At 41.6% G+C, this 27,766-nt stretch overlaps 2 protein-coding genes across 3 annotated transcripts in view; one reads left to right on the top strand and one right to left on the bottom strand.

The window, feature by feature from the left end:
- Positions 1-280: 280 nt before the first annotated feature.
- LOC144542289 (ankyrin repeat and EF-hand domain-containing protein 1-like) lies at positions 281-24,530 on the bottom strand. Its single transcript, XM_078288041.1, has 11 exons — positions 24,480-24,530; positions 22,876-23,049; positions 22,021-22,156; positions 20,109-20,308; positions 11,642-11,791; positions 11,240-11,363; positions 10,119-10,423; positions 9,269-9,613; positions 3,693-3,862; positions 2,829-3,055; positions 281-396 (listed from the first exon to the last, which is right to left on the bottom strand). Exons 1-11 carry the CDS (start codon positions 24,528-24,530, stop codon positions 281-283), a joined length of 1,998 nt encoding a protein of 665 aa, XP_078144167.1.
- Positions 24,531-25,763: 1,233 nt separating this feature from the next.
- LOC144542328 (ketohexokinase-like) overlaps positions 25,764-27,766 on the top strand; it is a 13,937-nt gene continuing 11,934 nt past the window's right edge. For both annotated transcript variants that reach the window (XM_078288429.1, XM_078288428.1), the window contains exons 1-2: positions 25,764-25,883; positions 27,372-27,488. In XM_078288429.1, the coding sequence (XP_078144555.1) occupies positions 25,792-25,883; positions 27,372-27,488 (209 nt within the window). In that variant the 5' untranslated portion in view covers positions 25,764-25,791. The remainder of the gene's footprint in view (positions 25,884-27,371; positions 27,489-27,766) is intronic.

Here is a 27,766-nt window from a genome sequence, read left to right as displayed (position 1 = left end):
AGACAGATTGTTTGTTTTATTGCACGGAGCTCGGCTCTAAAGGAAAGCGATCTGGTTGTCTTTGCGACAGCGGCACAAACAACAATACCACTTGGAAACCCTAGGGGGGGACAATGGGGGGAAAGTTGAAAAGTTGTCTGTATCCACTTTAAGTTTGTAATTTTTGGACAAATGACCATATTGTGATTGGACCCCGTCCGTTGCCGCATGCAGCTATATTTATTATTATTATTATTCAGACTATGGGTGTGGGTGGGGCAGATCAGGGTTTCTCTGACTTTCATCCTTTTTTCCCCTTCTGCTCCTTGGGTTTGGGCAGGCTGTCAAACTGTTCCTGGACCAGTTCAGTGATTGTCTTGTCACCGTAGCTTCTGGCAATGGCCATGCATGTCTGCCCTGGAATCAGACAAACCACAACAACCACATTTACATGCCTACTGCTCTTCAGCAGTAATGTATTAACATGGAGCTCAGCTGGCTCGGTGATGGCAGCAGTGTTGGGTGCTGACATCTAACGTATCTGCAGCTAGGATTTTAACGGGTGCCAGACAAAGCGAGAAAGAGATATTACTCCAATCTTACAAATGTCTGCACTCATTACCAGTTGATTGATTTTAAGATGTTACTGATTATATTTAAAGCACAGCAAGGTTTAGCCCATAGCTATATTGCAGACCTTAACTCCCTCTGAGCTGAAGTGCAGCCTCAGATCCTCAGGCAAAACCCTTTTGTTTCTTCCACTTTCTAGGCTCAAGACTCAAGGTGACTGTGCTTTCTCTATCAGAGACCCTATAGTATAGTATAGTATAGTATAATATAGTCTATAGCCCCAAGACTTTAACGACCTGTCTGAAGAGGTAAGGCTAGCAAAATCAGTCTAATCTTATAAATTACTCTTAAAAACACACTTTTACAGATAGGCTTTTATGTGAATTGTTGTTTTTGTAGTTGTATCTCTAATTTATTTTTACTTTGTAATTGTGTAGCTCATTTAGTATTTGTTAATTTTATTTATTTAGTTTTTAGGGGACAACTTGTATCAACTAGATGTTCATGGTATAAGGCACATGCATTATATAATTTGCTCTCCGTTGTTGTTTGCACTTATGTTTGATTTAACCCTAACCCTCCTTTTTTTGTTTTCATTTTCCATACTTTCATCCAACTTTTGCTTTAACTAAGGTTATTTTATTATTATTTTATCACTAGTGACTGACATTTGATCATGCTGACGTCACTTCAGTCTCACTCATGTTGGGCGGATTTACTAACTTCACCAAGAATGTTGGTCGTTTTTGACAAAAATATTGTCTTTGCAAAGACAATCTGTTGGTTAAGGAATGATTTCAACAAATATTATTCTGCCGAAACACCAATGAAAAAATGTTACACGAACGGTTCAAAGTGTTGTCCTGCCCACAAAGGTGCTGATTGGCCTGATTGTTTTTCTGAGCTATAAATCGCCGTTGACTATAGAGCAACACCAGACTCTCTGAATTGCTCAACCAAATGTGAAGAGTGGGCGAGTCGCGATTCAGGATCTGGAATCAGGCTGGTTTATTACAGTAATATTAGTAGCATTCACAATAACAGGTATTGTAACAAGTTACTATTCCAATATCACAGCTACCAATCTAAAAAGATGTTTTTTTATATCACCCTCGAAATATTAGACTGAAGTTGAACTATCCAAAAACTAAATCCCACCCCTCCACTTCAGTTCATTTTGTTCAGAATTAGTGTTTGACCTCTCACACTGAGAAACGTTTCTTTCTCTGGTGGAAGTTTTCCCTCTACTTTGATGAGAAATTGTAGAAAAGTTTATTTCTCTGTGTACTTTGATTTCCTCCAGTAAAAGGACGACAGGAACATCGACGCTGTTTGGTTTCCCGATGGTTCTCAGGAGAAGAAACTGACTGATCTGACTTTAGAAGGAAGAGAGGAGACCAACCCCCAATTTTGGGGATTGCTAGAATATAAAGAATAACTAAGTAATTATATTACTTTTGAGTAAATTATTTTACTAAATGAGTGAAGAGTAATACGTACATTACTTTTTGAGTAACAAGTCCATCTACGTTAGATTTACATTAGTGTTTATTGATTCACTACTGCAAAATTCCCCCTGTTTTCCTCTGTTGAGATTTGGCTTCCAAGATAAGACCTTGAAGGGATATTTCACCTACAAAGACTTTATATTTGTTATAAAGTTTATGTTTTTTCTCCTTCAGGATGGTGCTGCTGAGCAGCAATATTCTCAACCTCTTCACTGCAAATGTTAGCACATTTTAATTAATTTTCAAAGTAAATATAAGCTGTAATTTATGTAAAATTTAGCTTCAATTTCCCGTTCATTTCATGGACTATAGCTGATGGGTCTTGCTTTGATTTGTCTGTTGGCTTGACTGGATTGTGATTGACAGGAGGCGGGTCCTAACGTAACCACAGAGAATGTTAGCTATGGGTTGAAAGTCTTATTTTGGAGAAGAAAATTGAACACGTAGTGAACTTTAGCTTGCTTTGTTTCCAAGCAGAAAGCAGAAGTAAGATGCCCCATCCTGTCTTGTCTTTTCCCAAATGCTTTAAAATGAAAACGGTGAATGGAACTTCTTTCAAAATGCAAAAGTTTATAGCCTGATATTAACATTCTAATGCAACTTTTCAAAATGCGATCATTGGTTTCTCATTCACAATGATGGATTGCTTTGAATTACTGAATTAGATGTCTCCGGAGTTGTTTTCTATGCTGTTTGGAACTGAATGGGAGTGAAGACAAATGGCTCCACCTCTCTCTAGTTTCGATTGTAATTATCAGATTGGGTTTATACCGTTCTTGTTCTCTGTCTGGACTTTGGCTCCAACTGTGATGAGGTAATCCACGCAGCAAGGTCTGCAGCTCTCGATGGCCTTCATAAGGGGCGTGGCTCCATTCATGGACATGGCGTCCACCTCCGCCCCACAATCCACCAGCAGCTTGATGATGTCAAGCTGGCCTGCACTGCATGCATGGTGGAGAGGCGTCCAGTTAAACTGGTCACACAAATTCACATCAGCACTGGGAGGAGACAGGAGGAAAGACAGTTAAATAACAATAATAAGTCATCAGTAAGTGATGAAGTTGATCAGTAAAATAAATATCAATAAATTAAATGAAAAAGAAAGATGATTTGTATCAATAAATTCAAATTGAGTTGAAAACAAGTGATAGAGTTGATTATCATCAATCATCGATCATTATCAATAAATTAACAAATCAATGACTAATAATCAATCACTAGTAATCAATTGCTTAAATGAAATTGCTTAAATAAAAGTCAAAGTTGATCAGTAATCAATACATGCATATTTTAACAAGTAATAAAGATGATCAGCAATTAACATCAATTGTTAGTGGGTTAGTGTTAATGTTAGGATTAGTGATAGTGTTAGTGATTGTGTTAGTGTTAGTGGGTTAGGGTTAATGTTAGGCTTAGTGTTAGTGTGTGGTTAGTTAGCTAACTAACTCTAAGACAAACTAACTGTGATGTGAATCTGTTCTATCTGCTACATTGATAGGAAGTACATGGATGATATTCTATTGAGCAGATTTGGAGAGATCTGAACTTTTTGAACTTATGGTGCCCCCTACTGACCAATATACCCTGATACATTATGCAATGTAATTTTTGATTGTGAGCTGATCATGTTCTCACCCGCAGCTGATGAGGAACTCGGCCACCTTCAGGTTGGAGCTGCTGCAGGAAATCATCAGCGGCGTTTTGTAAAACTGATCCTGAACGTCCACCGGGACGCCGCAGCTGAAGGCCTGGCTCAGGGACTGCAGGTCTGTCGTCTTCACACACTGACTGATGCTGACAAACACCTAACCCAATAATAATGATAGTTGATAATCAGAATATTAATAATAAAATACCTCTTCTACTAATAATACTACTTCTACTACTAATGATAATAATATAACAGTAATATGATAAGCTACTTCTCGTACTATTACTACTACTGCCACTATTACTGCTAATAATAACAACATTGTTAATATTCATTCAATATCATCATCATCATCATCATCATCATCATCATCATCACCACTACAAAAGCAGGACATTTTTTAAATGTTATAGAATCAAACACAAATCTGTCGCCGCTAAGAGAAAACCAATCTGTTAAAATACAGTAGCATGGTTCACTGAAGACAAGAGAAAACGACCTGGTTGCTGTTGGGAAAAGTTTGGAGCACATGGTGTAATGTCTGTAGATGTCTATCTTACTGACATAATGAATATTCTCATAACAGAATGAGCCGACATCATGAGTTCGTTCTTATGTGTATCTTTACTGTTCAGTCACATGTACAACAACAACACTCACTAACGCTTCCGCCTACGTCATACTCTATTAGACATGCGCACTCCATGTCAAGGTAATAAAGCGACAGGACCTTCTGGTCATAACAACTTTCATTCATTACATCTCCCTCTCTAAGATGATTATCTCAAAAGTTTCTCTGAACTTTTACTGTAAACAACTTTAACTTCACAGCTTAGTAACCCATATGGCTTTCATACTCTGTAACTTTTCTAGTATTTTCAAAACTAAAATAATAAACATTTTCTTTCTTTTAATGACTCTTTAACAGAAATAGCAAAGACAACAAAACATCTTTGTATCATGCTGTTCTCTGTCCAACCTAGTCCTGACAGGTATAGGGTATAAGTTTTCTATTTAACGAGTTAACAACTCAACTGAAACATTTTTGTGCTATTGTTAACAGTACACCTGTCATATCATCCCCCTTTAAAAAAAAAAAAATCTCTCACAGTCCATAAACTTCACAAATCCAGCCTGATTGCTGGTTTACTCACTCTGCCAAAGCGAGTAACATTATTAGTCCCCTGTGTGAGAGTGACAGGTGTCTCTGTAGCTTGGGTCACCTCAGTGTTCCTATCCTCTTCTGGAGTAACCCGGTCAGGACCCTTGCTGACGGATGTGGGCGTTTTGGGTGTGGCCAACAGATGGCGCCTGTTCCTTCTGTAGCGCTCACCTTGAGCTGTCTCCACTATGTAAGACCTGGGAGTGGAGCTGGGACTGTGGACAACGGCTGGCATTATCCATTGTTTTTGACCGTCCAATTTTGTGAGCACAGTGTCCCTTGGGCTCAGTGGGGGTAGAATCCTCACTCCGTTCCTGTGGTTGTAGTAGTACGCCTGCTTCTGTTTGGCTGTGGCGTCAGCCTGTTTAATTTCATCCTTGTTGGGCCAGTTCCTGCAAGGTGGGTAAGGTAGTTTTGAGTTTTCTGCCCATCAGCAGTTCAGCTGGACTGGCTCCAGTAGAAGAGGAGGGTGTGGGTCTGTATGTCATCAGAGCGAGGAGGGGGTCTTCCTGTCTTAGTATCCCTTTTGCTATCTGGACAGCCCTCTCTGCATGTCCATTGCTCTGAGGGTAGTGTGGACTCGACGTCACGTGGAGAAAGTCATAGTCCCTACTAAACTTCCTCATCTCTGCTGAGGCTAGCTGGGGCCCATTATCACTCACCAACACTTCAGGGATGCCGTAACATGCAAATTTTGCTTTCAGCCTAGCCACTACCTGACTGCTAGTAGTTGTTGGCAGATTTAGGATCTCCAAGTATCTAGAGTAATAGTCAGACACTATCAAGTAGTTTTGCTTTTTTAACTCACATAGGTCTATGGTGACTTTCTGCCATGGTCTGGATGGGAGCTAAATTGACATTAATGGCTCTTTTCTCTGTGTTCTTGTTTTCTCTACAGAATGCACACTGCTGTACTTTTGTTTAGTTTAGTTTATTGAGTTTATTTATATCAGGGACCATGTACAAAATACATTAATCTCAAACAAAGAGAGAAGATGCTTTGTACCAGATTTAGCTGCTACCTAATTTCCATCTGTAGTCCCTGGACAGGTGAACAGAAACAATAAAACACAGAGCAAAACCTATTGTCATGGTCTGCCCCTCTTAGTCCTAGCCCTTGTGTCTGCCCTCTTAGCCCTAGCCCTTGTGTCTGCCATGGTCTGCCCCTGTGTCCTGGTCACCACTCCTTTCACTCCCCAAGTCCTGCCATCCTCCTGCCAGCCACTAGATGCCCTTGGACTTTCCTCCCTTCTGTGCTCCTTCCCTCCACACCTGCCCTGCATCACCCTCGTTTGCCCTGTTGCTGTGTTCCCCCTTCACCAGCCTGCCTTCTGCCTATCAGCTCCTGGACTCATTTTCCCTCCTGCCAGCTGTTCCTCATTTTCCCGTTAGTGTGTGTGTATAAGTAGTCTGTGTTGCCCTGGAGTGGTGTCAGTTCATCTGTTGTGTTTTCCCGAGTTACCTGCTTCGTCTTCTGCATTATTCCCTGTGTTTCATGTGAATATCTTCTTGCCTTGTTGCCAGCCAGGTTTGGTTTTTGTATTCCTTTGTTTGCCAGCCTGTTACAGATTTAGCTTTTTGGATTTCCTGTTTTGTACTCTGCCTAAGTTCTTCGATTAAAACCTTTAGCTTTAGCTAAGTTTCCTCTCTGCCGGTTTCTGCACTTGGGTCCAGTCTCCAAGTAACCCCCTGACACCTATCATCTCCACTACAAATGGACCAACAACCTATTGACATCCACGCAGGCATATGCGTGCGCACACACACACACACGCACATTTCATAGGAATAAATACAAAGCAGAATACAAATATCAAAGTATTACATGCATATATCCAAAGATATAAAAACAAGTCGTCGAAATGTCAAATTAATGCTGACAAGACTGGTTACTTAAAATCCATTTTTTTACTTCATGGGAGAAAATATGGAAATCTGTGCAGGTTTTCAGATTGACAGGTAGCTTATTCCATTCTTTAATGGCTTTAAAAGAAAAAGCAGATTGTGCAACGTTTAGGGACGCTACAGTCTCCCCTTGAAACAGACCTTGAAGCTCTGCTCATTTGCTCAGAGCGTGATGTTGTGATGTTTTCTGACATTTTGGGCCACCAAACAGATTAGCTAGCTCTTTCTCTGCACTTAACTAGACCCTGGTGCCTGTCATGGATTCTCTCTAAGATCATCTCTCTCATATCTGCGGGAATGACAATGCGACTCCCTCTAATGACTAAACCATCTAGCCCAGATAACTCCCCTCTCACCTGGTAGAAGTCTCTGACTGTCTCAGGCACCTTATCTATATACTCAAGCCATCCGTGCCTGATGAAGCCTAAGACTGTCTGGAGCTGCAGATCATCTTCTGTGTTTTGTTTTATCTCCTTCATCCTCTGGGGGGTGGCTGGCACATGGCACACGACAGCATCAATATGTGCCGCCACATCATCATGGGAAGCTCCATCTCCATAGCACTGCTCTGGGCCCCTGGAGAGAGCGTCAGCCATGGCTAACGTTTTGCCTGGTGCATATTCAGCTATGGCATTGTAATGCATGAGCCTCATCAACAACTTCTGGCATCTGATGGGAACATTGTCCAAGTCTTTGCTGTTCATGAGAGGTACCAGAGGTTTATGAACGGTGATCAGCCTGAAGTTATCAAGCCCAAACAGGTACTTCTCGAACCTTTCACAGGCCCATACACTGGCCAAGCACTCTTTTTCGATTTGGGCGTACCTCGTCTCTGCGTCGCTCAGACGTCTGGAACCGTAGGTCACGGGCTTCCAGCGGTCCCCATGCTGCTGGAGCAGGACGCCTCCCAGCCCGTAGCTGCTGGTGTCTGCTGATACTACAGTAGGCTTGGTAACGTCGTAGAAGGTGAGTACGGGGGCGGTGGCTTTTTTGTTGGACTGTTCACATTTGTCTTTCAATATGGCCGATATCCGATACCAGTCTGAACAGATCTCACCACTGAACTGACCCGCGTGCACAATAGTACAACAACTCCCACATCTGAAAAGTTTCAGATGTAAACAAACAAATATGGAGGTCAGCATAATGATGATGAGTGGCATCATGATACATGATACTTAATGCACAGTGGGGGTCTGCCTCGGAACCGCAGACAGGTGATGAGGGCAAGGAAGCGAACGAGGGCTAAGATTTTAATGATGGCGCTGTGTGGGATCACGGCAGCTACTTGTGTGGAGAGAGAGATATGGATGTGAGAGATGAGGTCTAAAACCTCACCGTCCCTCCACTGTGAACTTGTGTCACCGCTTTCATCCATCTTTTCTTTTTGGAAAGACCTGCTGGCGTGGAATGATGACGAATGTCGGCTTTCAGTGACATTAAAGTCACATGAATTCTGATCTGACTGTTCAGACTGCGGTCACTTTGACGCAATCATATATGTATCGGAATCTAATACCACATTTAAAAGAGGCCCAAATCAGAATTGGAAATGTCAGATTCAATGTGATTTTCGCTGTTCACACATAAAAAAAAAATCTGATCTGTGTCACATTTGAGGAAAAAATCGGATCTGGGCCACTTTTTACCTGCAGTCTGAACATAGCCTAACTAACCCTAGCTACTGTTAGCAGCGACACTAGCCACATAGCAAACATAACCACAGTACATTAAATATCACGCTGCTGGCCGGGTACAAACAGCGCTAGGTTACAGAAATACTTAGTAGTCGCCTGCCCTCTTGTTCCTGTTGTCTTTGGTTTTCTTTCGGTTTGTTTTTGGGATCCTGAAGAAAGTTTTAAGCCACCCGATCAACATGTGGTGCAATGAAAAAATTGTTATGTGCAGAGCCATCTCTCATTGGAATAGTTTGCCATACTTTATTACTCAAGCAACGAGTAAAGAAAGTTTTAAAAAGCAACTAAAGAGGTTATTCTTGGGTACAGGCCTACAAAATAACTAATTAGTAACTTTCTCTGTCTTTGGTTTTGTTAAATTTGTCAAATTTGTTAAATTGGTAGCTCAAAGTATTTGGTAAACATGGTCATAGATACTGCTTGTTATATAGTATGTATGCATGTATGTGTATATAAGTGTATGTATGTATGTGTGTGTGTGTGTGTGTGTGTGTGTGTGTGTGTGTATACATATAGAGAGAGATGTAGCCTATAGAGAAAGAGTTTCACGTGGTTTTGTTGAAATTGTAGTTGGTTTTTGTAATGTTTATACTGTTTTAATTGGGATGGGGTTTGGATCAGATTATTGCTGTAATTGTATTAATGTATGCATGTATGTGAAAGCATATGTATACATTTATGTTCTTAACGTAGACCCCAGGAAGAGTAGCTGTTACCTTGGTAACAACTAATGGGGATCCAAATAAACAATAACCCCCCCACACACACACACACACACACACACACACACACACACCTTCTCAGGCTCATCCAGGTACCAAACCGAGTCGTCCTCGACGGGGTGGCGTGGCGGCCGGTCTGAGTCGAAGTGTGTGGCGTTGGTGAAGGGCTGGTGGCGTTTGATCATGAAGAGGGGGGGACCTCCGTCCGGCCGGCGGCGGCTGAGCGCTGGAGGGAGCACACAGACAGGCATGGGGAGGACAAACTTCCCTTTCTTCTTTCCTTTCCCTCCTTTCACAGCCTTCTTCTGTTTAGGAGCGTAGGATGGAATGGTGAAGGCCTTCTGCAGGTAGTGGACTCCTCTGAAGAAGTCTGAGATGTTGATCAGACCGTCACGGCTCCTGTCATGCTCCTGGAGGATCTGCACAGTCCACATGAGGAATGTTTTAACAAGTGGATTGAATGAATGAATGAATGGTGAATGAACTACTGATGAGGTCATAATGCCTCTGGTCTTGCTCCTGGATGATGAACACAGTAATCATGAGGAATATTTTTACTAGAGAGAGAGAAGCAATAAGAAATGTAATTCCATCAAGGTTCCTGCATGACTGACAAAATAAACAAGTGTTTTAAATATAGAGAGATAAACAGTTCTAGAATTGATGAATTAGTGGATGGTCCAATGACCAAACCGTCTTCTTATTACATTCCTGGATGATCTACGCAGAAAACATGAGGAATATTGTAACTATAGAGAGAATAGTTAAAAGATTGGGTGGATGGATGGATGAATAGATGGATGACTAGCTGACCAGTCAGATAGTGACAATAACAGAGAGGAGTGGGAGTGGCTTGAGATATTTGTGCTGCAATATATGCAACGTGAATTTTGTTCTTTTTCAAAATCAAAGATTTGGTCTTACTTTCTGGAGCTGATCATCATCCATGGGTGCGTGGTGATCCTTCATCACTGTGACAAACGTGTCCTTGGTAACGATATCCACAGGACCCTCTTCCTCCTGTGTTTCCATGGCGATGCGTAAGGCCTCCTGGTGCTCATAGGACCAGTCGTGGAGCGCCGCTCTCCAGGTCTCAGGCTCAGCGGCCCCAGGTCCAGACAGCTTCGCCTGCAGACGCTCTGCCTTCTTCAGCTCCTTGCTGGTGCCTTTGTCCTCAGTCATCTGACGAGGCAGGAGGCCTTCAGAGTTCTTCTGCTTCGCATTACAGCCTGTTCAGACACACACCTGTTCTTCTCACTTTTATTTATACAGGAACTGTTTGCAGAGCATGCATGCTCTCTTTCAGTAATGCACTCATTCACAAAAATACACACATTCACACCTGCAAGCTGCCCAGTACAACCATAGTCTCCTACTGGCCACTGAGCAGCTTGGGGGAGTTTGGGGTTCAGAAAGTGTCCAAAGGGGGTTGAGTCTCTGCCTCTTTGCCCTGTCAGGCTTAAAATGCTGTTTTTGAATGGAATTTTTAAAATGCATATTTTTTAACAGTAATTTTCATCATCTAATACAAAGGGCAGGGTGCTACACAGAGGCAGCTTGATTTAGGAAAAACAAAATCGAAGAATGGAGAAGTGAACAGTGATGAGACTTCTAATGCTAGCTGATGTGTGGTGAGCGTTCTGGCGCAAACTGGCTGCCGTGCATCACCCAGGTGGGTGCTACACACCGGTGGTGGATGAGTTGAGGCCCCCCCCCCCCAATATGTGAAGTGAAGCGCTTTGAGTACTTAGAAAAGCGCTATATAAATGTAATCAATTATTATTATCATTATTAATGATCAAAGCATAATTTATCAGTGCACTGCTGTCCTCTGGGTCAATGCTAGCTTTGATCAATTAAAGAGGTGGGTTCCCAAATAATATTATTATTGAATGTTTTATAGATGTGCCATTGTAAGGAAGCACAAGGCAACATTTTAGGTGAAAATCCAGCTGTCCTCTCCGGCTCTACCTGTGTGTCCGAGCAGAATGATTTCTTATGGCTGCAGCTGTAAAGAGAAATGTGGCGAGCGTTCCTCCACCAACCTCTTTGTGCCAGGAACCTGCAGCATTCAGCAAAGCCTCCGGCTGCAGCCAGATGGAGAGCATTGGTGCAGTTCAGTGCCGTTGCAGCCAGGTCTGCACCATACGCAGACAACAACACTATCAACTACGGAGAGAGGAGGAACAAAAGCAGCAGTGAACTGGATGGATGGGGGGGTAAAATGACAAGTAGACAGACAGATAACAGTGCGATACTCTGTTGCTCCCAGTAGAAAAATTGTCTTTTCTCTTCAGAGGATCAGGAGCAGAACAACTGGAGCTGGTAGGGATTCAGTGTCTTGCTCAAGGACACTTCAACAGGGTGAGGGTTCGCTGACACGGGGGTTTGAACCCAAGTCCTCTGGTTGGAGGACTTCCCTACTCTAGAAAGATAAAAAGTACAACCTCAAAGAAGCCTCCTTCAGCGGCCATGTGGGCAGCATTCATCTTCTTCTCATCCACAGAGTTGGGGTTTCCTCCTCGCTGTAAAATGGCCCTGACAAGCTCCGCCTCCCCAGTCATGCAGGCCTCCATCAGGGCTGTACGGCCCGTCACCTGGGAAGATTATAATGACGATAATAACAACAACCTCTCAGCCCAAACATGACACGTTTTCCCTGTTGAAGGCCCCAACACCATCTGAACAATCATCTGTGGAAAGTAATACTTTTTGTACATTTAAAAGCTTGTTTTCTTACTTCTTGGGTATTTCATTTTGGGTTTTATTTTGGGTATTTCATTTTGTTTCAGGCTGAGTCTCCTGTCTGTTTCAGGCCGAGTCTCTTATCTGTTTCAGGCCGAGTCTCCTGTCTGTTTCAGTCTGTGTTTGTGTCTTACTGAATTTATTCTGTGTTTGTTCTCAACATCTCACCTCTGTCTCTGACTGTCCTGTAGGAAGATTCCTCTCTCAGCAGCCTAACACAACATTTGTAACATTTTTGTTCATTTATTGTTTTCTTAACGTCGGCATTGTGACCCTTTGAGACTGTAACAGTTCTCAATAACAAGTCATCAACCATCTTCCATCAAAATATGTTGCTATACAGACTAAAGGCCTTTACACACCAAGAGCGATTTATTCGCACGATTTATTCACATGTCAATAATATTTTTCGTATCTATATCCAGTCAATGTCAACGGTGGAATTTTGCTTAGCGAAATTGCGGTACTTATTTTTTCGGACCAAGGTCGATTTTTGTGACTTTTCACCTGCGACATGAGCACATCTTACCAATCGGGATGAAGTTTGTTCATAGCGTCACACTCACAACATTCAACATGGCGGATCGTGTCATAAACTTTGTCTCTCGGAATGCTGCTCTTTTTGATAAGAGACAAAAACTACAACGACAATGATTACAAAGACAACATATGGAGAAGGATTGCAGATGAGCTTTAGTACGAAGATGGTGGGTTTATATCCAGCGTCAATAGCCTATGGACAACAGTGGCTTTGTGTAACTTTTGTTACTTTTATGGTAATATGTAGCCAACTACCCAGCTATAACGGCTACAACGTTAACTACTTGTTTTAAGTGTGTTTACCACAGTGTTTTAGTGATGTGTAGGTTGGCAATTGAATATGTCTATCATTCTCTGCACAATGCGGACGTTTATCATCCAGATACATCTGTAACGGCCGTTGTACAGATCGTCCAGATACATCTGTAACGCTAGATTTATTGTCTGATTGACTGGCGTTGTACAGATCGTCCAGACACATCTATTATAATAATAATAATAATAATAATAATAATAAACTTGATTTGTATAGCACCTTTCATACAAGAAATGCAGCTCAAAGTGCTTTACAACAAAGAAATTACATGCACCAAGTGCTTCACATAAAACTTGATAATAATAGTAAAAATAAGATAAAGATGAGAATAGAATACATAGAATGTATCTTCACATGAAAATAGACATAGAATAAGCATAAAAACAGGGATAGAATGCCATAATTAATATAAAATAAGATGGAGAATAAAACCCACTTGATAATAATAGTAAAAATAAGATAAAAATGAGGAATGCATAATATAAGATAGAAAATAAATCCCACTGAATAATAATAATAAAAATAAAGTTAAAAAAATAGAGTACATAGAATGCATAAAATCAAGTAAAATACAACATTTTAAAAGAAGTGCAGCAGTGCATAACTGCGAAGCAAAGTGCAAAAAAGAGTTTAAGGCCTGTATCAGGAAAGTCATAACTAGTTAAAGGCTAAAGTGAAGAGATAAGTTTCACTTTAGCCTTTCTTTTAAAAATATTTAGCGAGCTGGCTTCCCTGATATCTATAGGTAGTGTGTTCCATAGCTTTGGGGCGTAATTGACAAAGGCTGCATCCCCGATTTTCTTTCAGCTGTTGCTGGGAACCTCCAATAAACCAGCAGCAGATGATCGCAGTGTTCTTGAAGGCAGGTAGTGAACAAGGGAGTTAGCAATGTAGCTTGGTCCTAGCCCATTAAGGGCTTTGTATATAAGGAGGAGGACCTTAAAATCAATTCTAAATGTTACAGGAAGCCAGTGTAGAGCAGCTAAAACTGGACTAATGTGCTCTCTCCTCTTGGTTCTGGTTAATAGCCGAGCTGCAGAGTTTTGAATGAGCTGAAGTCTCTCAGTGTTTTTTTTTGGGAGACCGGTAAAAAGTGCGTTACAGTAATCGAGTTGGCTTGAAATAAAGGCATGAATCAGTTTTTCAGCATCTTTTTGATTTATAAATGGTCGTACTTTAGCTATGTTTCTAAGGTGGAAAAATGATGTTTTCGTCAGCTTGTTAATGTGGGACTTGAAGCTTAGATCTGAATCTAGGATAACACCAAGACTTGTAACCTCAGATTTAATCCAGGGAGTCAATGTTCCCAGATTATTAAACAGCATTTCTCTTTTTGTTTTAGGGCCGACTAATAGGATTTCAGTTTTGTCCTCGTTTAACTTTAAAAAATTATTGCTCATCCATTTATTTATTGCCAAAAGACAGGTAGTAATGGAGTTTATAGGTGCAGCATCATTTGGTTCAGCAGAGATGTACAGTTGCGTGTCATCTGCATAACTATGGAAACATACATCGTGCTTTCTAATGATGTCACCAAGTGGCAGCATGTATAGTGAGAATAATAATGGACCAAGGCAGCTCCCTTGTGCAACCCCAAAACAGATGTCATGTTTCTCAGACACATGATCTCCAAAACTGACGTGAAACTTTCTCCCTTTGATGTATGTTTTGAACCAGTTTAACACACAGTTAGAAAGACCAACCAACTTTTCAAGACGATTGATTAAGATATCATGGTCAATCGTATCAAACGCTGCACTTAGGTCTAAGAGGACAAGAATTGAGACCTTATTTTCATCAGAATTTAGTCTGAGTTCGCTGATTATTTTAGTAAGAGCAGTTTCAGTGCTGTGGTATGTTCTAAAGCCTGATTGAAATTCCTCCAGGATATTATTTTCTTTAAGAAAGGAGTTTATTTAGACTGAAACTACCTTTTCAAGTATCTTACTAATGAATGGAAGGTTGGATATCGGCCTATAGCTGGTCAGTGCATTACCATCTAGGTTGGGTTTCTTTAGTAAGGGTTTTACAACAGCTGTTTTGAAGGTATCTGGGAAGATGCCTGTTTGAAGAGTATTTATAATCTTCAGGACATGACTTGAAACACTATCGAACACCCGCTTAAAAAATGCTGTAGGTACAGGGTCAATACATGAGATGGAGGAGTTACACTCAGTGACAGTCTTGCAAAGCTCAGTTAATGTAATACAAGTGAATTTTCCCATGGTTACATCTTTTTTACAGGGTTTGCTGAGGTCATCTGTGACATCTGTAACGCCAGATACATCTGTAATGCTAGATTTATTGTCTGATTGACTGGCGTTGTACAGATGGCAACGCCAGTCAATCAGACAATAAATGTAGCCTATTATGTAAACGTAATTGGCCTGTAGCTGAACATTACACTTTTCTGCAATTATGTTGCTAAATCTGGCGGTGCTTCCTTATAAGGTGGTGTTATCAGGTGGTGTTGTGTGCTATAGTGCAGCAACTGTTCTTGTATCTTATAGATGAACAGCTGAAGAAGTTGTGGAAAAATCTGAGGGACACATATGTGAGAAAGAAGAGGGAGGATGGGGAGGTGAGGAGTGGCCAGGCAGGTGGCAAGCAGAAGAAGTGGAAATATATGGATGCAATGTTTTTCTTAGACCAGTCCACTTCATTCAGGAGGTATATTTTGTATTAGCCTTCTTAACCTACCTCATATCTATCAATTGTCTAAAAGAAGAGATCTGGCTAGGTTGGCAGTCCAGCAGTAAAAAGACTCATTCTTGTTTGTATTGTAGACATTTTTCTTTTGGTTAAATCAAGTAAGGGATGCCCAGCAGATTGTACATATAGTGCTGTTACAGTTATAAATTAAGAATTTATGTGATTAAATCTTATATGGTGTTAAAGTGTTGCCCTGTACTACTACTTCTTCAGTGATTAGTTTATAAAAAAAAAACAGACTTCATCAATACCTATACAATACTCCACTGCCATTTTGCTTACAATTAACAAGGCACATCTATTTGCTAACTAAGTAGTTGCGTTTGAATAGCAGTTTGGGGCTTTATTTCACACTTGTTAGTTTTTTAGTATTTATTATCTTTATTTAACTGCTGTTGTTATTCATTTAGTAAAGGGAAAAGAGAGACTTTTGCATATGAAGTAAAATAAGGTTCAGAGCTAAATGATATAGTTTCAGGTACACGAAGCATGCAGCACGTTTCAACCCAAACAAAGAAAACCTGTTTGGGTTGAAAGGTGCTGCATGCTATGTGAACCTTAAACTATATCATTTAGCTCTGTACCTTACTGGTCAACTTCAATAAAATTTTACATCATAGGCAAAGGTCTCTCTTTTCCCTTTATTGTTATAGCCACTTTGAGCTCTTATTTTCTCCACAATGTGCTGTTATTAATTTAATAACTATTATTAATTCAATAAAATATTATATTGTAACAGTCATTTGTCATTGTATTTATGACAACTTGGATTTATTATTTATGTATTTAAATGCAAAAAAAAGAAAAGCATTAACAGATAAGACATTTATCATTGATCAGAAACATGTTTGATATGGGATTTAAACAATGAAATTATCTTAACTTATAATAAATTATAATATATAATAATGATAACAATGTGTTATGTATAGATATATAATAATGTGTTTGACAGTGTAGCTGTACAAAAATTGGGCTGAAAATTCAGTGTTATGTATAGGGCAGATAATCATTTTACAGAGAGAAACCATGGCGCACATGGTCATATTCCCAGGGCACTTGTCCAGCAGGTGAGGTGAAGTACTGGCGGAGGGTTTCCCGTACTCTCAGTCCGTCTTGATGCTGATCCCCCTCTGCAGAGTGCAAGAAGTTGGAGAGTATGCAGGTGACCTTCACTACACTGTCAGCTACATCAGGGCAGACTTGCAGTCTTCTGTAGTAGACCCTCCAGCGACGGGTGAGGATGCCAAAAGCATTTTCCACAATACGCCGGGCTCTGGAGAGGCAGTAATTGAACACCCGCATGTCCTCTGGAAGGCGACGTCCTGGATAGGGTTGAAGGAGGTACGGCTTCATTGGGAAGGCCTCATCAGCCACAACCACATAAGGCACTGATCCCAACTCTGGTGCAGAAGGTAGGGGACATGCAGTTCACCTGCCTGGAGGGCTCTGCCAAAACGGGAGTTGGCAAATATGCCTCCATTGCTGTTGCTGCCAAAACCTCCAACATCAACTGCCAGGAACCTGTAGTCTGCATCCACCAGGGCAAGTAAGACGATGGAGAAAGTGCCCTTGTAATTATAATATTGGGACCCCGAGTTGGGAGGTGCCTGCATGACGATGTGCTTTCCATCCAGTGTACCTATGCAGTGTGCAAAGTTCCACCACTCTTCAAACCTCCTGGCAGTGTTCCTCCACAGCTCCTCAGTTGGGTGTGGCATGTGGGTTTCCCTCATGTTCTCCCAGATAGACCCAGATACAGATAGATAGATTGCAGGTTTCCTTTACTATTTGTGCAACAGTTGAGACACCAAGGTGAAAACTAGCTGCTATGGTTGTAAAGGAATCGCCGGTGCTGAGAAATATGTAAAGACATAATGGAAGAAATGTATTGGCCTATCTGTTTCCTATGTATTAATAACCTAGTCTGTCTCTGTCCGCCCATCCACCATCTTTCAATCTGAGATAGCCTATAGGCTATTTATCTCTCTGGCCAATGCTCAAGGCTATTTTTGCCTTTATAAGGATGTAGCCTAGTTGAAATAGACAAAATAAAGAGTAGGCAACGATACTGTAGTGGAGTGACAACTAGATAGGCGGCTACATTGGCTGGTTATATTTGTCTGTGCATATTGGTAACCATAGGACCTAGGACACAAGTCGCACCTACAAACTTGATCAGAAGGAAATCAATAATGTCTCGATTATGAAATTACACCAAGTGATTCACTCTTCAGTTATAAAACGCTATATTAGCTCCATTATCCCACTCTTGACACAAATTTTGAACAAACGAACTGGCACTCAGCTCGCCAAATGCGCAGCGCTGGCACTGTGTTCAAACTGGACTTATTTCAGTTATTACTTCTGATATTATTTTACCTCAGACACACGGCTAGCCTCTGCTCTGGGTCAATCGGCTCTCTGAAGTTGTTCCTCCTCTTCTTCAGGTGTGGTGCCAGCTGTTCCAGTAGGGACTCAAACTGTCCCACAGACATCCTGAAGTAGGTCCGAAAGCGGCCGTGGTACAGCTTCAGCTCCTGTACCAAGCAGTGGAACTCTCCATGCTATCTCCTCCTCCTCAATATTGGGTGTACCCAGAAATTTCTTCTTTTCCTTTTTTTGCTAATCAAAAGCAAAATCAAGTCGTCGTCGCTTGATGTTGACTCCATTTTTTCGTGCCGCGATTGTTTTTTTTAGAACCTATATAATTTAATCGCAAAATTGCATCACGTTTGGTGTGAATATATTTGGTGTGAATATATTTGGTGTGAATAATTTGCCTGCAAATTATTCTGAATTTTCCTAATGTTTATTCGCATCACTCAGTCATTCAATCCCACCTTGACTCAAACAACCTCCATGAACCCTTCCAATCTGGTTTCCGCCCCAAACACAGTACTGAAACAGCCCTGGTTAAAATCACCAATGACCTCCTCCGTGCAGCTGACTCTGGGCTGCTTACCATCCTTATCCTCCTTGACCTCAGTGCTGCCTTCGACACCATCTCCCACCCACTACTCCTGGAGCGCCTGGCTGACAGTGGGATTACTGGTGTTGCACTCTCCTGGTTCTCATTTTATCTCACTGACAGACAACAGTATGTCCAACTGAGGAACCACAGGTCAAGGTGTTCTGCTGTTGGGTGTCCCCCAGGGGTCAGTACTGGGTCCACTCCTATTCATCATCTACCTCCTTCCCCTGGGCACAATCTTCCGTCACCATGGTGTCCACTTTCATTGCTATGCTGATGATACTCAGGTCTACTTCTCCATTAAACCCACCACTGCCCTTCCTCCCACCTCCCTCACCACCTGCCTCCAGGACATCAGGAGCTGGATGAGCAGGAACTTTCTGAAGCTCAATGAGAGCAAAACTGAGGCCCTGCTCATTGGCTCCAAAACCACCCTTTCCAAAGCCCAAAATACCAAAGCCCTAAACATCATCATTGATGGCTTCCCTGTACCCCTCTCCAGCCAAGTCAAGAGCCTCGGTATCATTGTGGATAGCACCCTTTACTTTGCACCTCACATAAAAAACATCACCCGGACTGCTTTCTTCCACCTCCGCAACATTTCCAGACTCTGCCCATCCCTGTCTCAATCCAGCACTGAAGTCTTGGTCCACGCATTCGTCACATCCCGGATTGACTACTGTAATGCTGTTCTCTCTGGCCTTCCCACCAAACTGCTTAACAGGCTTCAAATCATTCAGAACTCGGCTGCCCGGATCATTACTCGCACCAAATCATCCGACCACATCACCCCCATTCTCATCCAACTACACTGGCTCCATGTTCAATACCGAATCGACTATAAAAACCTCCTGCTCACCTTCAAAGCCCTCCATAACCTAGCCCCCACTTATCTTTCTGACCTCCTCCAGGACTACATCCCCTCCCGCTCCCTGCGCTCATCCTCAGCTGGTCTTCTGACCATCCCCACCTCATGCCTCAGCACCATGGGTGCTAGGGCTTTCAGCTGCACTGCTCCCAGGCTTTGGAACTCCCTGCCCCCACACATTTGACAGTCTGATTCCATAACTACAAATCCCACCTCAAAACTCACCTGTTCAAACTGGCCTACTCACTGTAATCCTCATCGTACTGTGCGTTTCCCTTTTATCCTTACAGTTTTACTGTTTTTATTCCCCCTCCTATACGTGTCTGCCCACCCTATGTCACTTGTTTTGTCTATGCTGGTGTCGTTGCCATGTTTCGCTGTTTTTACCTGTTTGAGTGTGTTTCTTTCTTTTTTTTTGCATTGTAAGGCGACCTTGGGTGTCCTGAAAGGCGCCCTCAAATAAAATGTATTATTATTATTATTATTACTCTTGGAGTGTAAAGGCCTTAAGTTTGTCTAGTAGTAGTAGTAGTGCATTATTATTATTATATTATATATTATTACAGCATTATTATTATATAAATTAGTATTACGTATTATGATATATTACTATTATTTATAATATATAGAGGATCCAGACCGTAAAAAAAATTTTTTTTTCAACAAAGCGTTTAAGTTACTTACTATTCATTAAAAATAAAAAAAATCATTTTGTGCTATAAATCATTTTGCAACAAAACTCTTGAAATGACCAGCGACCTTCTGCACGGCATTGGGGTTGGCTCCCCGTTCCAGGAGGCGGAGAGCCAGGCCGACACGCCGTTGGGCGATCCGGCAGGCCGACAGGAGGACGGGGGTCCCGGCTCCGGACACGTTGTTGACATCGGCGTTGCTGTTGAGCAGAAGCTCCAGGCAGCGCATGTGAGGCTCGCTGGGGGAGACACAGTAGAACAACACTCCTGGGAACACACACACATATGAACACACATAAACACACACATAAACAAACATATGAACACACATATACTGACACACATGCTGGATTCCTAAAATACTTTTTCTCCAGGATTTCAGACAGATCTGCAGCCTGTTGCACCAGCTGAACATGTGTTCCACTGTAGGTTGTGAAGTCTACACTAAATATTACATCGAAACATTAAAACTGTGTCTTTGTTTAGTTCCACCATGGAGACACAGGACTCTGTTTTCATGAATGAATGACACACATGCAAAGACATTTTTTGTAGGTTTGTGGGCAGAGGCGCCTGTCACACCTGCAGCGTGGTCTAAACAGGGCTGGATTAAGCTGCGGTCAAACCGGAACCTACGCTGAGCCCCCTGACAGTTGTGCTAGGAAGTGACCGTAGCATTTCAGCTAGTAGTGTCTCAGCATGCTAACGCCAAAAAACTGCTATTTGTACTCTTTGAATCTGCAATTATACAATAATGGATAACCTGAAACAGCAACTATCAACTCTTTCACTGTTTTGAATTTGGTGAGTATGAGAGGTCGATCTCCCCTGCTCTCTCCAATTGGTTCCGCATCAGCAAATCACGTCATTCTCACCAACCAGACCCTGACATCTATAGAGGATGGCTCTGCCTCCACAATCACCACTCCATGCGTCATGGCACATACTGACAGTTCTATGTTGGATGCCAGTCATTCAACCACAGTTAGGCTACATGTGTATATAGTTGAAAAATGTTGGATCTTATTTTTTCCTGCTTGAGGGATTTATCTCCAAGTCAAACTGGTAACATATCATCCACAAAAAGGCTTGGTAAGCTTTTGAATAGGATCTGCTCATGTGCGCATCACTTGGTAAAGCCCCAGAAAACAGTCTGCACTTTGTGTTGTGCACTTTTGACCCGGTCTGAGCAGGCAGGCGATTTTGTTGTTTAGTGTTGTATTTTTCTTCTTGGTGGATAACTGTTAGAATATTAAAGGCCCTACATGTCGAATTTCTCTGATTCTATCATCTTCCAATTCATTTTGATACCATAAAGGTTTGCCAGTAGAAAAATGAGACTATGATGGAGACAATTGGTTTAGTCTCTGTGTTTCTTTCAGCCTGTTCATTCTCTGTATCCGTGGGTACGAACTGGTGTGAAAAGTGCCGTACTGATGTACTGACTGACTACTGAGGAGCCTCAACCAAACCAGGAAGACAAAAGCCGCAGTTTGAATGCAGACTAGTTGCTTAGAATGAACAGCGTGAAGCTAATCAATATGGAAGACAGGACTGTAACTGCTGGACCCCCTGCAACAAAACAAAACAAGAAGCCTATAACAGAAGAGGCTAAAACAGCTGAGAGGGAGGGGAGCGCCCCATGGATCGATCGGCTTGAAGTACCGGTTCACCGGACTCCCAGGACACAGAGACCCGGACCCCTGGTCACCAGACCCCCCCCCCCCACACACACACATTTTATTTAAACTTTTTTTTTCTTGAGGGCTTTACTGTAGTTGGGCGGCCGGCCAATGGATGAAGTTCCTCCAACAGTTTAAAGACATTTAGGCCTAACAGATTTCATTCTTCAGCACAACCTTTCTCAGACGGCACATTGCTGCATGCAGCTACATTTCAACTTCTTCCAGTGTGAAGCAGCTTTGACTTTCAAAAACCTTTTAAAGGTGAAAAACATCAGTTTGTAGCAGCAGTGTAACCTTTTCCGTCATTGTCCAGGACGCTCATGGCGGCCCGGCTGTCAGCCAGCAGAGCCACAGCAGCCTCATGGCCGAGCTCCGCCGCCAGCATCACCGCCGTCCGACCCCTCCTGTCCTGAACAGCAGGCTCCGCCCCCTGCAGACAGGGAGCACAGGGTCACTGACTGACCTACTAACTTACTGACTGACTGGTTAATTTACTGACTGGTTAACTGACTGGTTAACTTACTAACTGGTTAATATACTAACTGAGTGACTGTTAACTTATTGACTGGTTAATATACTGACTGACTGTTAACTTACTGACTGGTTAATTTACTGACTGGTTAACTTACTGACTGACTGACTGACTGGTTAACTTACTGACTGGTTAATATACTAACTGACTGACTGTTAACTTATTGACTGACTGGTTAACTTACTGACTGGTTAATATAGTGACTGACTGGTTAACTTACTGACTGGTTAATATACTGACTGACTGGTTAACCTACTGACTGACTGGTTAACTTTCTGACTGGTTAATATGCTGACTGACTGGTTAACTGACTGACTGACTGACTGACTGATTAACTGACTGACTGACTGACTGGTTAACTTACTGACTGACTGACTGACTGACTTAACTTATTGACTGGTTAATATACTGACTGACTGGTTAACTTGCTGACTGGTTGACTCACTGACTGGTTAACTTACTGACTGGTTAGTTTACTGACTGACTGGTTAGCTTAATCACTGGTGAACTTACTAAATGGGTTAGCTGACTGGTTAACTGACTGACTGCCTAGTTGATTGGTTGGTTGACGGTTTTATTGCCTGACTGGCTGACTGGCCGGCTGACCGCCTGCCTACCTGAGCGAGCAGGAGGCTGACCATGTCGGTGTGGTTGTTGGAGGCGGCGAGCTGCAGCGCCGATCGGCCCTCGCTCCGCTCCGTCAGGTTGACGAGGCCGGAGACGCCGAGGCGCAGCAGCTTCTTCACCTGCGGCTGATCTCTGTTGGTGACGCACTGCAGCAGCCGCTGCACCTGCAGCAGGAGAGACGCAGCTTTAAAATCAGAAGCAGGATTATTTTCTTTATTCTGCAGCAGGAAAGACACAGCTTTGGCATTTTGCTTTATTAGAACAGTAGAGAGACAGGATGACATGCAGCAAAGGGAACGGTTGGGATTCGAACCCGAGTCGCTGCGATCTGGACTGAGTCTTAGCCGTACGAACTCTACCAGCTGAGCCACCGAGACGCACCGGGAATATTTTCTTTATTCTCTATTGAGAGACGACAGCTTTAAAATAATATTCAGGATTATTTTCACATGAAGAAACATCTGTTCTGTTCCAACACAACAGTGACCCAAACTACATCCAGTTCATGAAAGCTTTTCCACCTGCTGCTCTAACCCTCCGTCTCTTTGTGTTCTTCTGCGTTCTTGTTCCTCCGTGACGCATTTTACGTAATATCTTTCCTCCGAAGCACGATTCAAAAACAAAACACCTAAAGGCCGGAGGACGGATCATAGAGATCCCGGAAGTTTCCTTGCCAGCAGCGGATTGAAACTTGACTGACAAGAACAAATGGAAAGTCCCAAGATTCATTGCTGCATCATGTCCGAGCAGCGCTGCAGTCTGCAGGACAGAGCCGGGTGAAACAAATCAACAGCTGTGTGTCTTAATTAATCTGTGTGATGTGAAGCAGACAGTCTAATTAATCTAATCTATTTAATCTAATTTGATCAGTCCATCTGAAACTGTCAGGATGTTTCTCTATTCTCTTCATCAGATCTTCGTTCTCTCCAAGACGGGTTAGAGTTAGATTAGAGTTAGAGTTAGTTAGAGTTGGGTCGCTCTTTCCTGGAAAAAATCCTCTGCCGCACAGGAAGTGATGCGTTTTATGTTTCCACTTTGTTTGGAATCAACAGAAGAAGAAGAACTGGATAGTTAGCATGAGCAGTGATAGCCGCCATGACTGAACAGACAGAGAGAAGAGAAACTCAAACTGCATCAACAGGAAATCTAAGCTCCACCCACATTGTTTGATTGACAGGTGATCTGTGGAAAGTGGACAGATGGCATCAAAATAAATAAATAAATAAATAAATAAAGCATCTTGAGGAATACCACTTCAATGAATGCATGACTTATTGAAGCACTGGATGAATTAATAAAGGAATCAATGGATGGATGAATGAATACATGCATGTTTAATGAATGAATGAATTAATCAATTAATTTCATTAATACATTAGTACATTGAAAGATGAATAGCCGTATCAATGAATGAATGAATGAATAGATAAATGCACATTTTAATAAATGGACAAGCTGTTATTGTTTTATTGGAACTTTTGGAAAGTGTCATATGATTTGTTTTATTACTAAAATAAAGTTATAAAGTTACTATCAGTTATTCACATTATGATGAAGCTTATTGAGCGAATATGATGAAGACTGAAGGACCGACCTGAAGGATCTCCAGCCGATCCTCCGCCAGTCGGCCCACTGCCTCAGACATGAGACCAGGATCCAGCTGCCGTCCCAAAAACTGAACAACTGAGAATAAAAAGGTTTAAAAACAGTGAATAAATAGGTTTAAAAAATCTAAGTTTTGGGGGATTTGAGTTGTGATTGTAGGGTAGATTTCAATACAGATATATATATACATATGTCAGATTTGCATGAGCTACATGTCTCAGATATTTCTCAGAATAATGCATGAAGCAAATGAAACTGCTGAAGATACAGAGCTGCAGGGGAAAATCATTTCTATTAGTTTTAATAGTTTTAATAGTTTTTAAGGGCCAAGTACTGAAACTTACCTCTAGTTCTTCACCACTTGTTGACGAGTCTTACTAAATATCTATCATCATGTTCAGGAGTTGTTTTTGTTTGTTGTTTTTGTTCATAAACAGTAACTCAGCAGCATTAAACTGGTCGTCACAGCAACAGAACTGTGTTGTTTCAAACTCCAGAACTGGTCCCAGCTCTGACCTCCACTCTGAAATCTAGTTATCACATTAATATATAATAATAAACTCTGTTAAAATAAAATACAGCCTGTTACAGCAAACATGCAGAAGATGTAATAAATTACACAGAGTCTTAGCCTTAAATGTCTATGAGAAGGCTTATATATGAGGTAATTCTGTCAGTTCTATTTCCATATAGGCCTATTTATTCATGATGCATATTTTTCATTGTTTCACTTAATGTATCCCCCCCCCCCAACCCCTTCATCTACATCATAGAGATATAACACTGTTATATCTCTATGATCTATCTCTCTGATCTACATCTTATTTAGTCTTTGTGTTGTGTTATCTGCTGCTGCAACACTAAAACTTTGATCTAATCTAAATTATATTAATTTTCTCATTGGTACTTTGTATTATTAGTCAGGGTTTTATTTTGAAACTGTTGACTGGAAGTATTGTATTATTAGTCAGGGTTTTATTTTGAAACTGTTGACTGGAAGTATTGTATTATTAGTCGGGGTTTTATTTTGAAACTGTCGACAGGAAGTACTTTGTATTATTAGTCAGGGTTTTATTTTGAAACTGTCGACAGGAAGTACTTTGTATTATTAGTCAGGGTTTTATTTTGAAACTGTCGACTGGAAGTATTGTATTATTAGTCGGGGTTTTATTTTGAAACTGTCGACAGGAAGTCGTCTGTATTCTCCTGGTAGCTTGACACTGATAAACAGATAACGAGCAACTTCTTGTTCAAAGTCCAGATTTCAGCTGTCTGGTCTGATTCCGTTTGTTGCAGAAAACATGGAGGATAAAAAGATCCTGTGCGTGGGTCTGGTCTGTCTGGACATCATCAACGTGGTGGACAAATACCCCGAAGAAGACACCGACAGCAGGTGGGATAGTCTGAATGTAATTTATAATTTTAATTTAAAATCTAACGGTTTATCGTTTCCGAGGCTGAACCGGCTGAACTGCTAACTGGCTCACGAGATGGAAACATGATAAAACATCCAGACGGACTTTCTGTCTGCTGCATTGAAATATTCTGCTGATGCAACAATATAAAACAGCGCTGCTTTGCTATACAGTCGTTGTGTCAAGCTGCCTTCAGGGACTCCTCATAAACTCGTAAATACGATGGTTTCTCTTAAAACTGTTTTTTCCCTGTATGTCATAAATTACACGTAGCTAGTAGTCTTTGTAATCCCGTGACATGATTTTAAATGTTTTCCCGTTTGAAAGGCAAGCAATAAGAAAACAACACACAACAATTTTAATGATTTTGTTATTTTAATAAATTAAAATCCAATGGATGCTTGGCTGTGACGAAAGAGCTCATCCTTATGGTTTGGAAATGGCCTTTTGGAAAAAGGCATTAGCAGAATACGAGAAATGTTATGTGTCTGTGTTAAATTAGGCCCAGTGTTTGTTTGTTAGTCTGATAATATACAGAACAGAAATATACTTTGTTACATATATATCTATTAAAAGGAACATTTTAATGAACTGGAAAGTGCTTAACCTGATTGTTTTAACACAGAAGCCTGGATTAAAGAATTAATTAACTTTATTAACGTGGAAAGAGCCGCCGCCATCTTGTTGGATGTTGATCCTAGTGTAGAGCAACTATGGACTACTATTAAATCATATATATATATATGTATATATATATATAACATGTTAAAGGTCCATATTCTCCACTCTCCAGAGTTTTATTTTGTGTCTTGAGGTCCATTCAAAGCTGTGTGTGTGGTGTCATGAACCAAAAACACTCTCAATCCATTTCTCCACGTTCATTTTCCAGCATCTCTCTGAGCCTTACCAAGAACAGGCCGTTTCTGTCGCCGTGTCTTTAAGGCTCATTAATATTAACGACCCTCCGTTCCGATTGGCTAACCGTTTCAAGAGTGAAACGTGAGACGCCGCGGCCCGGCGGCTACAGGTAGGGAAAACTCTCCGGTAATAAACAATGACAACCGCTCAACCGCTTTGAAAAAAACACAAAAATGCTAATGAGCGAACCTTTGTGACGCCACAAAGTTACGGAAGTCCAAACGGCTCGTTTAGAGGCTCGCTTTTCTAATATGGATTGTGTGGATTTAGTTGGCGACCGTGCGTTTTGATACTTTCACCATGTTTAGATAGACCATCCAACTCCTTTATCATCACAGAGGCAAGGGGAGTCCTGGTTTACACCATATGGGACTTTTAAACCAGAAACATGAAGCAACAACAACAACAACAGTATATAATAGGATACAAGGGATTGTGAATGAGTGTGCATTTATTTGTGAAGACCTAGAATAGAATCCAGTTGTAACACCACTGATCCACCTGGACACTCAGTTCACTCCACTTCTTCTTCTGTGGTTCCACTGCAGGTGTCTGTCTCAGCGCTGGCAGCGAGGTGGGAACGCGTCCAACTCGTGCACGGTGCTGTCGCTGCTCGGCGCTCCGTGTGCGTTCATGGGCTCGCTGGCTACCGGACCGGTGGCAGAGTGAGTATCTTTTAATTCCTGGATCTTCAAAATGGAGGCTGCGTGCAGTTTGGTGTTGACATGTATTTATGTATTTTTAATACTAATCCTTGATGTTCCTCAGTAGAGCGCATACCTCTGCTGTCAAGATCTTCCAGTTCCACATGTCGGATTTTCACCAAAACGTAATTTCTTCCACATTACCAACCTGTTTCACATTTTCCCGACTGGACCTGAATGGGACATGAGATCTGCTGTTCACATTCTGCACCCTTGAATCATTTTATTGATTATCTCAA

The sequence above is a fragment of the Centroberyx gerrardi genome, chromosome 14 (genome assembly GCF_048128805.1).
Source record: "Centroberyx gerrardi isolate f3 chromosome 14, fCenGer3.hap1.cur.20231027, whole genome shotgun sequence".
Classification (NCBI taxonomy): Eukaryota; Metazoa; Chordata; class Actinopteri; order Beryciformes; family Berycidae; genus Centroberyx; species Centroberyx gerrardi.
Note: the sequence above shows the minus strand (reverse complement) of the source record. Positions and strands in the feature narration are given on the sequence as shown.

Bases quoted from the DNA above. Each gene is read 5' to 3' on its own strand.
- LOC144542289 (XM_078288041.1), bottom strand. From the start codon at position 24,530: ATGTCTGAGGCAGTGGGCCGACTGGCGGAGGATCGGCTGGAGATCCTT. The intron at 23,050-24,479 runs GTCGGTCCTTCA...CTCCTGCTGCAG, and splicing joins ATCGGCTGGAGATCCTTCAG to GTGCAGCGGCTGCTGCAGTG. The intron at 3,056-3,692 runs GTGAGAACATGA...GTCTCCTCCCAG, and splicing joins GAGTTCCTCATCAGCTGCGG to TGCTGATGTGAATTTGTGTG.